The sequence below is a fragment of the Pseudophryne corroboree genome, chromosome 2 (assembly GCF_028390025.1).
Source record: "Pseudophryne corroboree isolate aPseCor3 chromosome 2, aPseCor3.hap2, whole genome shotgun sequence".
In the NCBI taxonomy this organism is placed as follows: Eukaryota; Metazoa; Chordata; class Amphibia; order Anura; family Myobatrachidae; genus Pseudophryne; species Pseudophryne corroboree.
In genome coordinates this window covers 614,256,357-614,270,302 of record NC_086445.1, presented here as the reverse complement: position 1 = coordinate 614,270,302, position 13,946 = coordinate 614,256,357, and the positions used below count along the sequence as shown (strand labels likewise).

At 48.2% G+C, this 13,946-nt stretch overlaps 1 protein-coding gene across 1 annotated transcript in view; it reads left to right on the top strand.

Moving 5' to 3' along the window:
- CUEDC1 (CUE domain containing 1) overlaps nucleotides 1–13,946 on the top strand; it is a 387,720-nt gene that overhangs the window by 293,752 nt on the left and 80,022 nt on the right. The window contains exon 6 of the mRNA XM_063954793.1: nucleotides 4,456–4,533. Coding sequence (XP_063810863.1) covers nucleotides 4,456–4,533 — 78 coding nt within the window. The remainder of the gene's footprint in view (nucleotides 1–4,455; nucleotides 4,534–13,946) is intronic.

The window sequence follows — 13,946 nt, the reverse complement described above, 5'->3', positions numbered from 1 at the left end:
GGCCCATTCCACAAGGAAGGTGGGCTCATCCTGGGCGGCTGCCCGAGGGGTCTCGGCATTACAACTCTGCCGAGCAGCTACGTGGTCGGGGGAGAACACGTTTGTAAAATTCTACAAATTTGATACCCTGGCTAAAGAGGACCTGGAGTTCTCTCATTCGGTGCTGCAGAGTCATCCGCACTCTCCCGCCCGTTTGGGAGCTTTGGTATAATCCCCATGGTCCTGACGGAGTCCCCAGCATCCACTAGGACGTTAGAAAAAATAAGATTTTACTTACCGATAAATCTATTTCTCGTAGTCCGTAGTGGATGCTGGGCGCCCATCCCAAGTGCGGATTGTCTGCAATACTTGTACATAGTTATTGTTACAAAGAAATCGGGTTGTTATTGTTGTGAGCCGTCTGTTCAGAGGCTCCTACGTTGTCATACTGTTAACTGGGTTCAGATCACAAGTTGTACGGTGTGATTGGTGTGGCTGGTATGAGTCTTACCCGGGATTCAAAATCCTTCCTTATTGTGTACGCTCGTCCGGGCACAGTATCCTAACTGAGGCTTGGAGGAGGGTCATGGGGGGAGGAGCCAGTGCACACCACCTGATCCTAAAGCTTTATTTTTGTGCCCTGTCTCCTGCGGAGCCGCTAATCCCCATGGTCCTGACGGAGTCCCCAGCATCCACTACGGACTACGAGAAATAGATTTATCGGTAAGTAAAATCTTATTTTCTTACTCAACGACCTCCCAGAGACCTCACCTATCATATTATGGGAAGCGCATAAAGCTGTTCTCCGTGGTCATTTGATAAGTCAATCTGCTAGGTACAAAAAGTCACAGGAATTGAATTTCCTCTCTTTGTCCACTAGACTGCAGGTGCTTGAAAGACAACATAAGCTCTCCCCTACCCTTGCCAATTTAGAGATTTTGCTGAGGGCGCGGTTTGAGTTGTCTCTTTTCTTGTCAGAGCGCACGGCTAAGACCCTTCAGAGGCTTAACCAGTCCTTCTATGAGAAGGGAGATAAAGCGGATAGGATGCTGGCATCCCGTCTACGAGCACAACGCTCTCAGAATAATATCCTGGCGGTGCATACTACGTCAGGCGAGATCACGTATACCCCGGATGCCATAAATAAAGCATTTCAGGAGTTTTATGCTCGGCTCTATAATTTAAATCCTGTCAATCCAGGTTCTGGACCCCCAGATGTCTTAATCTCGGAATTCTTGCGTGAGGCTAAACTCCCCAAACTATCTGACGGTGCTCCTTCAGAATTGAATAGAGATATAACAGATGAGGAAATTGCTGCCGTCCTGAAGTCCTTTAAATCTTCCAAGGCTCCAGGGCCCGATGGCTTCTTGGCATCATATTATAAGAAATTTGCTCCCATCTTAATCCCACGTCTCAGAGTATTGTTCAATGCTGTACTGCATGGCACCCCATTCCCGAGCACCATGCTGGAGGCCAGAATAATAGTTATCCACAAAGAGGGTAGAGACCCTCGATATTGCGCTAGTTATCGGCCGATATCCCTTTTGAATCTGGACATTAAGCTCTATGCCAAAATTTTAGCTACCCGTCTCAATGGCGTGCTCCCTGGCCTGATTCATTATGATCAGGTAGGTTTTATTCCTGGCCGTCAAGCCAGGGATAACACTAGAAGAGAGAGAGATCTAATACAACGACTGAACTGCGGACACACCCCGTCTGTTGTCCTTTCACTAAAGCTGAGAAGGCGTTCGATCGTATATCGTGGCCCTTCTTTTTTCAGACCCTGCAGGCGTTTGGGATATCGGCTGAATTTTTGACGGGGGTCTCTGCCCTCTACTCCTCCCCTATAGCTAAGGTCCTCACTAACTGAGTGCTGTCCGCTCCCTTCCCATTGTCCAACGGTACGAGGCAGGGTTGCCCTCTCTCCCCCCTGGTGTTCGCTATGATCATAGAACCCCTGGCTGCTGTGATAAGGAACTCGGGTAGAATCCAGGGAGTGAAGGTGGGCTCTCAGGAGTTTAAGATCTCCCTTTTTGCAGACTATGTACTGCTGTCCCTCACTCAGCCACGGTCTTCGCTCCCCGCCTTGTATCAGATTAAAGAGGAATATGGTTCCCTATCGGGATATAAAATTAATTTTGTTAAATCTGAAGCCATGTTATTACATGTTTCAGGAGACCTTAAACGTGATCTACAGGCCTCCTATGACCTTCGCTGGCAAACCAATAAGATCAAATACTTAGGAGTCTATATCACATCTCACTATAGCTCCCTATATTCTGAAAACTTCCCACGCATGTTCGCTAAGATCAAATGTGACCTGTCGAGATGGAAGTCCCATATCATATCCTGGCTGGGTAGGATAGTTGCCCTCAAAATGACAGTCATGCCGCAACTTCTCTACCTCTTTCAAACTTTACCTGTCAAGGTCCCGGAGAGGATTCTTCGGGATGCCCAGGCCTCATTTGTGAAGTTTGTATGGAACGATAAACCTCCAAGAATAGCTTTTGCAGTTCTCCGACTCCCTCGTTCCGCAGGTGGCCGGGGATTCCCGGATGTCAGGTCTTATTACCTGGCTAGTCACCTGAGCCAAATAGTGGCTTCCTTTGTGCCCCGTGGCTCTATTGCCTGGGTGGACATGGCGGCTCTCTTCCTGGGGATCCGTTCATTGGCTTCGCTTTGGGGCCTGGGCAAACCGTACCAGCTCACTCTGGCGGACTCTTCTCCGTCTCTCAAATTCCATCTATCTATCTGGCATAACTCCGTCACGAAATATAAACTGTCCTCCCCCTGCTCCCCTCTCACCCCCCTATGGGATAATCCTGCTTTTTCCGCCGGGGTTTCAACCCTTAGTTTCACCCCTTGGTTTAGTGCGGGAGTCCATGTGGTACATGATCTCTTCCTTCGGGATAGCTGGATGATGATAACCGATATCAAATGTAAGTTTTCCACTCTCTCACCTCCCTTCTTTGAATATTTCCAGATCCGACACTTCCTATTCTACCTACCTCAACCCGAAGTCCAGCGGGATCTCACCCCCTTTGAATCTCTTTGCACCACGAAACCTATATGTAGAGGTCTAATTTCGCTAATATACTCAATGTTAGTTGGGGCTTCCTCGGGCCCGCAGACTCGCCATGAACGGGAGTGGGAGAGGGACCTGGGCCCCCCGCCGGATGGTGCCTGTTGGGAGGAGGTACGAGAGGGCATTGCTAAAAGCTCTATCTCAACTCGACTTAAGGAAACATCCTATAAATTGTATTACCGGTGGTATTATACCCCAGTTAAATTGTCTAGGATGTTCCCTTCTGCCACCACGGTTTGTTGGCGAGGATGTGGACATCGGGGAACCCTCCTCCATATTTGGTGGACTTGCCCCCGTATAGATCACTTTTGGAATAAGGTGCTTGACTTATTGAAGTCCCTCTCTGGCCTTCCCCTCGGGTTGGACCCTTGGGTATTTTTGTTGGCGCGGCCGTACCCAGATCTTGACCCGCTCCTGAATAAGCTTTTTTCCCATATAATGGTGGCAGCTAAATCCTTGATAGCCAAGAACTGGAAGTCTCCCAATGCCCCTACTGTTTCTGCGCTAAATAATTACATTTAGTTCGTGTCTAACATGGAAAGGATCACTTACTATCTGCATGACTGTCCACACAAATTTGAACTGGTGTGGAGCCCTTGGTTACTTAAGATGTCCCCCCCTACTTGATACTCTGACTGCCCCCCTGATCGGACCTTCTGGATCTGTCTGCCGTGCTGTGCCTGGCTCCCCCCTCCGGATGCTTACCTACCATTCCTAGCAGTCTCTCGGTGGATGGGAAGTAACTTTTTTACATGTACACTTGTATACTGTTATATTCACACACTGCATATTGATATGTTTGGTATACCTTTTAAAGTATGGCTTAGTTCGGCCTGGTATGGCCCGATTGTGTTTGCTTTTTTCTCCTTCTCCTCCCCTCCCCGTTTCCTCCTTCCCCTCTTCTGCTGCTCCCCTTCTTTTTTTCTTCCCAGATTGTCTGTCGTCCGCCCCCCTTGTGGGAACCCCCCCCCCCCACACACTTCTTATGTGTTGAATTTATTCTTGAAAACATTTTTTAGGAGAACCTTTTGTATTTTGTTGTACGCCTAATTGTATTTCACGCATTTGATTGTTTCTCCTATTATAAATAAAGAGTTTTAAAAAAAAAATTGTTGGTACAGTACTTAAGTAAACGCAAGTATTTTTTTTAACCCTATTAAAAATTCAGGTAAAAACTTAACATCTAATGCAAATATTTTCTTTTCAACATACTGTTCAGATATTCCGTTCAGTTTTCTGTCAAAATTATTCAATGTCAACAGTCATCCACAGGTCTGACACGTAAACATTTTCATCAAGTGCAAATTCTAAAAGTATATTTTGGATATTTGCTATGGAGATCAGTGTTTCATTATGTGCCTAAATTATTAAACAAGCCTTATTTTTTTCAGATCGTTTGAAATACGAGTCAAAAAAAACCAAGACTAGCAGTACGCCAATAAATAATGATTTTTGCCCTACAATATCAGGTAAGGACAAATGTCAGTATAACAAAATCAATGCATTTTTCTCCATGCATCCAAACTGACATTTATATATAATAATTACACCAGAGAAAACATTAGTTATCTCAGCAGAACCATTTCCGATAAATTGAAAGCTTGTGAGCAGGGCCCATTCACCTCTGTCCGTCTTTCATTGCCCCGTCTGTTTTTTTCTATTTGTAAAGTAGCAATATGCTGGCACCATATAAATGTTAATAAATAAACTGTAGTTAAAATTATAAAATTTTTACATATATTTATAGATCACATTAGTAAAGGGACCTCATTCTGATCCCCGTTCAGGCCAGCTTACCTTCTGCTGCTCCGCACCCTGTTTGTCCCAACCCAGAACCCCCCCCCCCCCCTCCCACGCACCCCCCACTGCTTGGTCTGTCCCCTAGCAGTGGGGGATGGGACAGACCTTACACAGTTCTTATATTCTAGATGGGTATAATAGAAGTGTGTGTGTCTAAGTTAAGAAGAAAACTATATATTTCTGCAGCAGGATACATTGGTTTCCACAGGAAAACATCGGGGTGTAGAGTGGATCTTGATCCAGAGGCACCAACAGGCTAAAGCTTTAGGCTGTCCCGGGATGCAACGGTGCCTCCCCTCCCCTATAAACCCCGCCTCTAGGCACTGAGAGCACAGTTTTGAGTTGGTGTCTGCAGCAGCAGGGCTGCACTGGGCAGCCCTGAAAAAGCTTTTCTAACAAGATTTCTTCAACTGGGCTGTCAGCGCTGTATGTCAGGAGACACTTCAGCGCTGCAGCTCCATCACTTCCCAAGTGGCGTCACATACTCCCGCGGCTCTGTTTCCATGTACTTGCGACGGAGACGCTCCGGCTTAGGCACACAATCGCAGACCGCTCTCCTGGATCATATAGCTGCTATGGGGAGGAGGTAAGACGGTCCCCCAGGTGGGATCCCCCATTAAATCACGTTCCATCTGCGACCTAGGGAGATGGGTCGCGGCACTGGCATGAACACTGTGACCAAGCAGGGACCCCACTAGACTGCCAGGGCGTAAGAGTACAGGTCGGGTGTACTAACAGCCCATTTAATTCGGCTCTGTAGTACCGGCGATGGAAGTCCAACAGGGGAACCGGCCTGTAGGCCTTCCCCCGGCCCAGGCACCTTCTCTGAGTAGATTTTCCCACCCTCTCCCTCATTCCCTGACAGTGACGTTGGGCGCCATCTTCTGAGCATAGTTGCTACTGGTCTCTGGGATGGCAGGACAAGGTCTCCCTTGTAAAGCCGCCTGTATACAGCACTGTGACTTTACAAGCACTTGAGCATTCTGCATGTCTTTATACAGACAGCGCTGATTAAGAGAGTGTACCTGTTACAGAATACTGTATATTGTGCGAGCATTCTGCTATATACCCACTGTTTTTATATATATATATATATATATATATATTTATTAATACTAGTTCAGTGCAGCTTTATTGTAATAATAAATTCTGCATTGCCTATTAGTGTGTGTGCCTGTATCTACTGTGTGGTTTCACTCTGTGTTTCCCAGATATAACTGTCACTATATTCTGTACCCTAAGAGGCTAGGTGCGTCTGGGTCTGCTAATATAGTGCGTCACAGTGTTTATCCATTACATATATTCTACTGTGTACTCAGTCACATAATACCGGATTTATTTGCAGGTATTGTACTTTGTCTGTGTTAGGCGCCGCGGTCCGTGGCGTCGCTCGGTCCGTCTCCGAGCGACGACCGCGGCCGCTACACCCTCCTCCTTGCCCGCCCGGCGCCTAGCAACTAGGGACGCCATGCGTGCTGAGCCGCCGTGTCCCTAGCAACGCTAGGATGCCGGGCGCGCCGAACCGCTGGGACCTTAGCAACGGGGACGCCACAGGCGGACCGCGACCCCGTTGCAGGGATTGATTAATTAAAGTGTTCACACATGTTCTCTGGTCGTGCAGCAAGGCAGCTGCACGACATTTATTGTAATTAGGCTCTGTGCTTTTATTGGGAGGGTTCCCTGTTAAATGCCTCCTCAGTGCCTCACACAGACGCCGGTGATAGCTTCCTGCATGCTGCTCATGTTTGGTGAACCTCTGTTCCTGGTCTACTGTGTCCGGTCCCTCCAGTTCTCTGAGTCCCTGAATCTTGGAGTTTGTCACCTGGTCCCAAGGAGTTCTGGTCCTCATTTACCTGTGGCAGTCGATTTAGGTTCCCACTTGGTTTCGTGAGTGGCGGCCCTGCCGCATGTTACGGCCTAGGCCGCTTTAGTATTATTTCTCTAACGTCCTAGTGGATGCTGGGGACTCCGTCAGGACCATGGGGAATAGCGGCTCCGCAGGAGACAGGGCACAAAAGCAAGCTTTTAGGATCACATGGTGTGTACTGGCTCCTCCCCCTATGACCCTCCTCCAAGCCTCAGTTAGGTTTTTGTGCCCGGCCGAGAAGGGTGCAATCTAGGTGGCTCTCTTAAAGAGTTACTTAGAAAAAGTTTTTAGGTTCTTTATTTTCAGTGAGTCCTGCTGGCAACAGGCTCACTGCATCGAGGGACTTAGGGGAGAGATTTTCAACTCACCTGCGTGCAGGATGGATTGGATTCTTAGGCTACTGGACATAGCTCCAGAGGGAGTCGGAACACAGGGCTCGCCCTGGGGTTCGTCCCGGAGCCGCGCCGCCGACCCCCCTTGCAGACGCTGAAGATGAAGAGGTCCGGAACCAGGCGGCAGAAGACTCTCAGTCTTCATCAGGTAGCGCACAGCACTGCAGCTGTGCGCCATTGTTGTCAGCACACTTCACACAGCGGTCACGGAGGGTGCAGGGCGCTGGGGGGGGGCGCCCTGGGCAGCAATGTATAATACCTGTATGGCGAAAAATACATCACATATAGCCCTTGAGGCTATATGGATGTATTTAACCCCTGCCAGATATCTAAAACTCCGGAGAAGAAGCCCGCCGAAAAGGGGGCGGGGCCTATTCTCCTCAGCACACAGCGCCATTTTCCCTCACAGAAAGGCTGGTGGGAAGGCTCCCATGCTCTCCCCTGCACTGCACTACAGAAACAGGGTTAAAACAGAGAGGGGGGGCACTGATTTGGCGATATGTATATATATTAAAATGCTATAAGGGAGGAACACTTATATAAAGGTTGTCCCTGGATAATTATAGCGTTTTGGTGTGTGCTGGCAAACTCTCCCTCTGTCTCCCCAAAGGGCTAGTGGGTCCTGTCCTCTATCAGAGCATTCCCTATGTGTGTGCTGTATGTCGGTACGTGTGTGTCGACATGTATGAGGAAAATATTGGTGAGGAGGCGGAGCAAATTGCCTGTAATGGTGATGTCACTCTCTAGGGAGTCGACACCGGAATGGATGGCTTATTTATGGAAATTACGTGACAATGTCAACACGCTGCAAGCCGGTTGACGACATGAGAGGGCCGGCGAACAAATTAGTATCTGTCCAGGCGTCTCAAACACCGTCAGGGGCTGTAAAATGCCCATTTACCTCAGTCGGTCGACACAGACCCAGACACGGACACTGATTTCAGTGTCGACGGTGAAGAAACAAACGTATTTTCTTTTAGGGACACACGTTAAGGGCAATGAAGGAGGTGTTACATATTTCTGATACTCCAAGTACCACAAAAAAGGGTATTATGTGTGAGGTAAAAAAAAAAACTACCTGTAGTTTTTCCTGAATCAGATAAATTAAATGAAGTGTGTGATGATGCGTGGGTTTCCCCCGATAGAAAATTATTGGCGGTATACCCTTTCCCGCCAGAAGTTAAGGCGCGGTGGGAAACACCCCTCAGGGTGGATAAGGCGCTCACACGCTTATCAGAACAAGTGGCGGTACCATCTACGGATAGGGCCGTACTTAAGGAGCCAGCTGATAGGAGGCTGAAAAATATCCTAAAAAGTATACACACACATGCTGGTGTTCTACTGCGACCAGCGATCGCCTCAGCCTGGATGTGCAGAGCTGAGGTGGCTTGGTCGGATTCCCTGACTAAAAATATTGATACCTTTGACAGGGACAGTATTTTATTTACTATAGAGCATTTAAAGGATGCATTTCTATATATGCGAGATGCGCAGAGGAATATTTGCACTCTGGCATCAAGAGTAAATGCGATGTCCATATCTGCAAGAAGATGTTTATGGACACGACAGTGGTCAGGTGATGCAGATTCCAAACGGCACAAAGATGTATTGCCGTATAAAGGGGAGGAGTTATTTGGGGTCGGTCCATGGGACCTGGTGGCCAGGGCAACTGCTGGAAAATCCACAGTTTTTTACCCTAAGTCACATCTCTGCAGAAAAAGACACCGTCTTTTCAGCCTCAGTCCTTTCGTCCCTATAAGAGTCATATCTGCCCAGGGATAGAGGAAAGGGAAGAAGACTGCAGCAGGCAGCCCATTCCCAGGAACAGAAGCCCTCCACCGCTTCTACCAAGTTCTTAGCATGACGCTGAGACCGTACAGGACCCCTGGATCCTACAAGTAGTATCCAAGGGGTACAGATTGGAATGTCGAGAGGTTTCCCCCCTCGCAGGTTCCTGTAGTCTGCTGTACCAATGTCTCCCTCCGACAGGGAGGCAGTATTGAAAACAATTCACAAGCTGTATTCCCAGCAGGTGATAATAAATTTACCCCTCCGACAACAAGGAAAGGGGTATTACTCCACACTATATGGTGGTACTGAAGGCTAGGTGAGACCTATTCTAAATCTGAAAAATTTGAACACTTACAAGGGTTCAAATCCAGATGGAGTCACTCAGAGCAGTGATAGCAAAGAACAAGGGGACTATATGGTGTCCCGGGACATCAGGGATGCTTACCTCCATGTCCCAAAATTTGCCTTTTCTCACCAAGGGTACCTCAGGTTCGTGGTACAGAACTGTCACTATCAGTTTCAAGACGATGCCGTTTGATTGTCCAAGGCACCCCGGGTCCTTACCAAGGTAATGACCGAAAGGAGGATTCGTCTTCAAAGAAAATGGACGACCTCCTGATAAGAACAAGGTCCAGAGAACAGTTGGAGGTCGGAGTAGCACTATCTCAAGTAGTTCTACGACAGCACGGGTGGATTCTAAATATTCCAAAACCGCAGTTGTTCCGACGACACGTCTGCTGGTCCTAGGGATGATTCTGGACACAGTCCAGGAAAAGGTGTTTCTCCCAGAGGAGAAAGCCAGGGAGTTATCCGAGCTAATCGGGATCCTCCTAAAACCAGGAAAAGTGTCAGTGCATCATTGCACAAGAGTCCTGGTAAAAATGGTGGCTTATTACGAAGCGCTTCCATTCGGCAGATTTCACGCAAGAACTCTTCAGTGGGATCTGCTGGACAAATGGTCCGGATCGCATCTTCAGATGCATCAGCGGATAACCCTATATCCAAGGACAAGGGTGTCTCTCCTGTGGTGATTACAGAGTGCTCATCTTCTAGAGGGCCGCAGATTCGGCATTCAGGATTGGATGCTCGTGACCACGGAGGCCAGCCTGAGAGGCTGGGGAGCAGTCACACAAGGAGTGTGATCAAGTCTGGAGAATTCTCTCCACATAAATATACTGGAGCTAAGAGCAAATTTATAATGCTCTAAGCTTAGCAAGACCTCTGCTTCAAGGTCAGCCGGTATTGATCCAGTGGGATAACATCACGGCAGTCGCCCACGTAAACAGAAAGGGCGGCACAAGAAGCAGGAGGGCAGTGGCAAAACTGCAAGGATTTTTCGCTAGGCGGAAAATCATGTGATAGCACTGTCAGCAGTGTTCATTCCGGGAGTGGACGACTGGGAAGCAGACTTCCTCAGCAGGCACGACCTCCACCCGGGAGAGTGGGAACTTCATCTGGAAGTTTTCCGCATGATTGTGAACCGTTGGGAAAGACCAAAGGTGGACATGATGGCGTCCCGCCCGAACAAAAAAATGGGACAGGTATTGCGCCAGGTCACGAGACCTTCAGGCGATAGCTGTGGACGTCCTGGTAACACCGTGGGTGTAACAGTCGGTGTATGTGTTCCCTTCTCTGCTTCTCATAACCAAGGTATTGAGAATTATAAGACATAGAGGAGTAAGAACTATACTCGTGGCTCCGGATTGGCCAAGAGGGACTTGGTAACCGGAACTTCAAGAGATGCTCACAGAGGACTAATGGCCTCGGGAGCTAAGAAGGGATTTGCTTTCAGCAAGTACCATGTCTGTTCCAAGAGGAACCGTGGCATCGGCCTTTAAGAAAGGACCTGCTCCAGCAGGGACCTTGTCTGTTCCAAGACTTACCGCGACTGCGTTTGACGGCATGGCGGTTTGAACGCCGGATCCTAAGGGAAAATGCATTCCGGAAGAGGTCATACCTACCCTGGTCAAAGCCAGGAAGGAGGTGACCGCACAACGTTATCACCACATGTGGTAAAAATATGTTGCGTGGGTGAGGCCAGGAGGGCCCCACGAAAAAATTTCAACTAGGTCGATTTCTGCACTTCCTGCAAACAGGAGTGTCTATGAGCCTCAAATTGGGGTCCATTAAGGTTCAAGTTTCGGCCCTATAGATTTTCTTCCAGAAAGAATTGGCTTCAGTTCCTGAAGTCCAGACGTTTGTCAAGGGAGTATTGCATATACAGCCCTTGTGTGCCTCCAGTGGCACCGTGGGATCTCAACGTAGTGTTGGGATTCCTCAAATCATATTGGTTTGAACCACTCAAATCTGTGGATTTGAAATATCTCACATGGAAAGTGACCATGCTGTTGGCCCTGGCCTCGGCCAGGCGATTGTCAAAATTGGCGGCTTTGTCTTACAAAAGCCCATATTTGATTTTCCATTCGGACAGGGCAGAACTGCGGACTCGTCCCCAGTTTCTACCTAAGGTGGTGTCAGCGTTTCACCTGAAACAACCTATTGTGGTGCCTGCGGCTACTAGGGACTTGGAGGACTCCAAGTTGCTAGACGTTGTCAGGGCCCTGAAAATATATATATATATATATATATATATATATATAATTCCAGGACGGCTGGAGTCAGAAAGTCTGACTTGCTGTTTATATTGTAGGCACCCAAAAAGCTGGGTGCTCCTGCTTCTAAGCAGACTATTGCTCGTTGGATTTGTAGTACAATTCAGCTTGCACATTCTGTGGCAGGCCTGCCACAGCCAAAATCTGTAAATGCCCATTCCACAAGGAAGGTGGGCTCATCTTGGGCGGCTGCCCGAGGGGTCTCGGCTTTACAACTTTGCCGAGCAGCTACTTGGTCAGGGGCAAACACGTTTGCTAAATTCTACAAATTTGATACCCTGGCTGAGGAGGACCTGGAGTTCTCTCATTCGGTGCCGCCCGTTTGGGAGCTTTGGTATAATCCCCATGGTCCTGACGGAGTCCCCAGCATCCACTAGGACGTTAGAGAAAATGAGATTTTACTTACCGATAAATCTATTTCTCATAGTCCGTAGTGGATGCTGGGCGCCCATCCCAAGTGCGGATTGTCTGCATTACTTGTACATAGTTATTGTTACAAAAAAATCGGGTTATTATTGTTGTGAGCCATCTTTTTTAGAGGCTACTTCATTGTTATCATACTGTTAACTGGGTTCAAATCACAAGTTGTACGGTGTGATTGGTGTGGCTGGTATGAGTCTTACCCGGGATTCAAGATCCTTCCTTATTGTGTACGCTCGTCCGGGCACAGTACCTAACTGAGGCTTGGAGGAGGGTCATAGGGGGAGGAGCCAGTACACACCATGTGATCCTAAAAGCTTGCTTTTGTGCCCTGTCTCCTGCGGAGCCGCTATTCCCCATGGTCCTGACGGAGTCCCCAGCATCCACTACGGACTATGAGAAATAGATTTATCGGTAAGTAAAATCTCATTTTTCTTGCATTGGAGCATTGCGGAGGTTTCCGCTTCCATAGTCCTCTCCGGTACTCGGCGGTGCCGTGTAGGAGAGTGGACAAGTGGATTATTTTGGTTGTTCTTTTCCCTGGCGGTAAGCCGCGCATACTTTTAGTTTCAGGTTAGCCAGTAGCCCCTTGCCTTGTTGTTTAGTTAGAGGGCCCCTTGTTATTACCCTGCCTCGGTTCACTCTTTGTCTCTCATTAAGACCTGAGGGGGCATCGGAGTTGGGCAGACGTAATCCGCCCTTCAAACGCAGCTGCCATGGGCCCAAGAAACCATAGTCTCGCAAGAGTGAACGGACAGCACGGGTAAGACAACGGAGGTAGGGCGCCAGGGGCTATTCCCATTCCGTTTCCCCTTTCCAGCATTACATCCTGGTACTCAGGTCTCACAGTATAAGATCTCCCTTGACCTGAGTGTCTGGATCATAACATTATCACCGGCCCAAAACATTAAAAAAAAAAAGGGGGTTTATTTTTTCCATTTTTTGTTTTGGTGAGAGTAAAATTCGGCCTCATGAATCCGGCAGGGTTAGGGCCAAATCCCGGTCAGCTTTTGGTTAACCAAATTCAAGAACTAACTCAGATGGTTCAGGACCTTACTCTTCGGGTGAAATCGCAGGAAGATCTTTTGCGAGCCTCCCCGAGTGTGGTCCCAGAACCAAAGATGCATTTACCCGACCGTTTTTTGGGTAACCGAAAAGATTTTTTTAATTTTAAGGAAGCTTGTAAGCTTTATTTTCATTTAAGGCCTCGTTCCTCTGGTACTGAGTCTCAGCGGGTTGGGATAGTTATGTCGTTGCTCCAGGGTGATCCACAGACCTGGGAGTTTGGGTTAAGAACAGATGATCCTGCTTTGTTATCTGTAGATGCCTTTTTTAAATCATTAGGCCTGTTATATGATGACCCAGATAGAGAGGCGTCAGCTGAGAGTCACCTGCGTACCCTTAAACAAGGTAAAAATCCAGCAGAGGGGTATTGTACCGAATTTCGCCGTTGGTCGAACGACTGTGGCTGGAATGATCCGGCCCTGCGCAGTCAGTTTCGCCTCGGTTTGTCTGAACTTATTAAAGACAGTCTCCTTCAGTACCCCGCTCCTGAGACTCTCGACAAACTCATGGAGCTTGCTATTAAAATAGAACGTCGTCTCCGAGAGCGGAGGGCTGAAAGAGGAACAATTTTTAGGCCTAATCCTTGTGTTTATACCTTTCCTGAGGACGTCGAGGAGCCCATGCAGATGGGTCTCTCCCGGCTGTCCCCAGAGGAAAGAACCAGAAGATTAAGTTCTGGTCTTTGTTTGTATTGTGGTGGTAAGGGACATACTGCTCGCAACTGCCCGAACAAGTCGGGAAACGCTCTGACCAAGTGAATTGTGAGGGGGTTCACTTGGGTCTACAGCTAATCTCCTCAAATGATTCTCTATTAGTTCCTATTAAGATTTCCTTTGGCAGCCTCAGTTCATTGGTGTCGGCCTTCGTAGACAGTGGAGCTGCAGGAAATTTTATGGACTTGGCTTGGGCTAAGGCTTTAGGCATTCCACAGATAC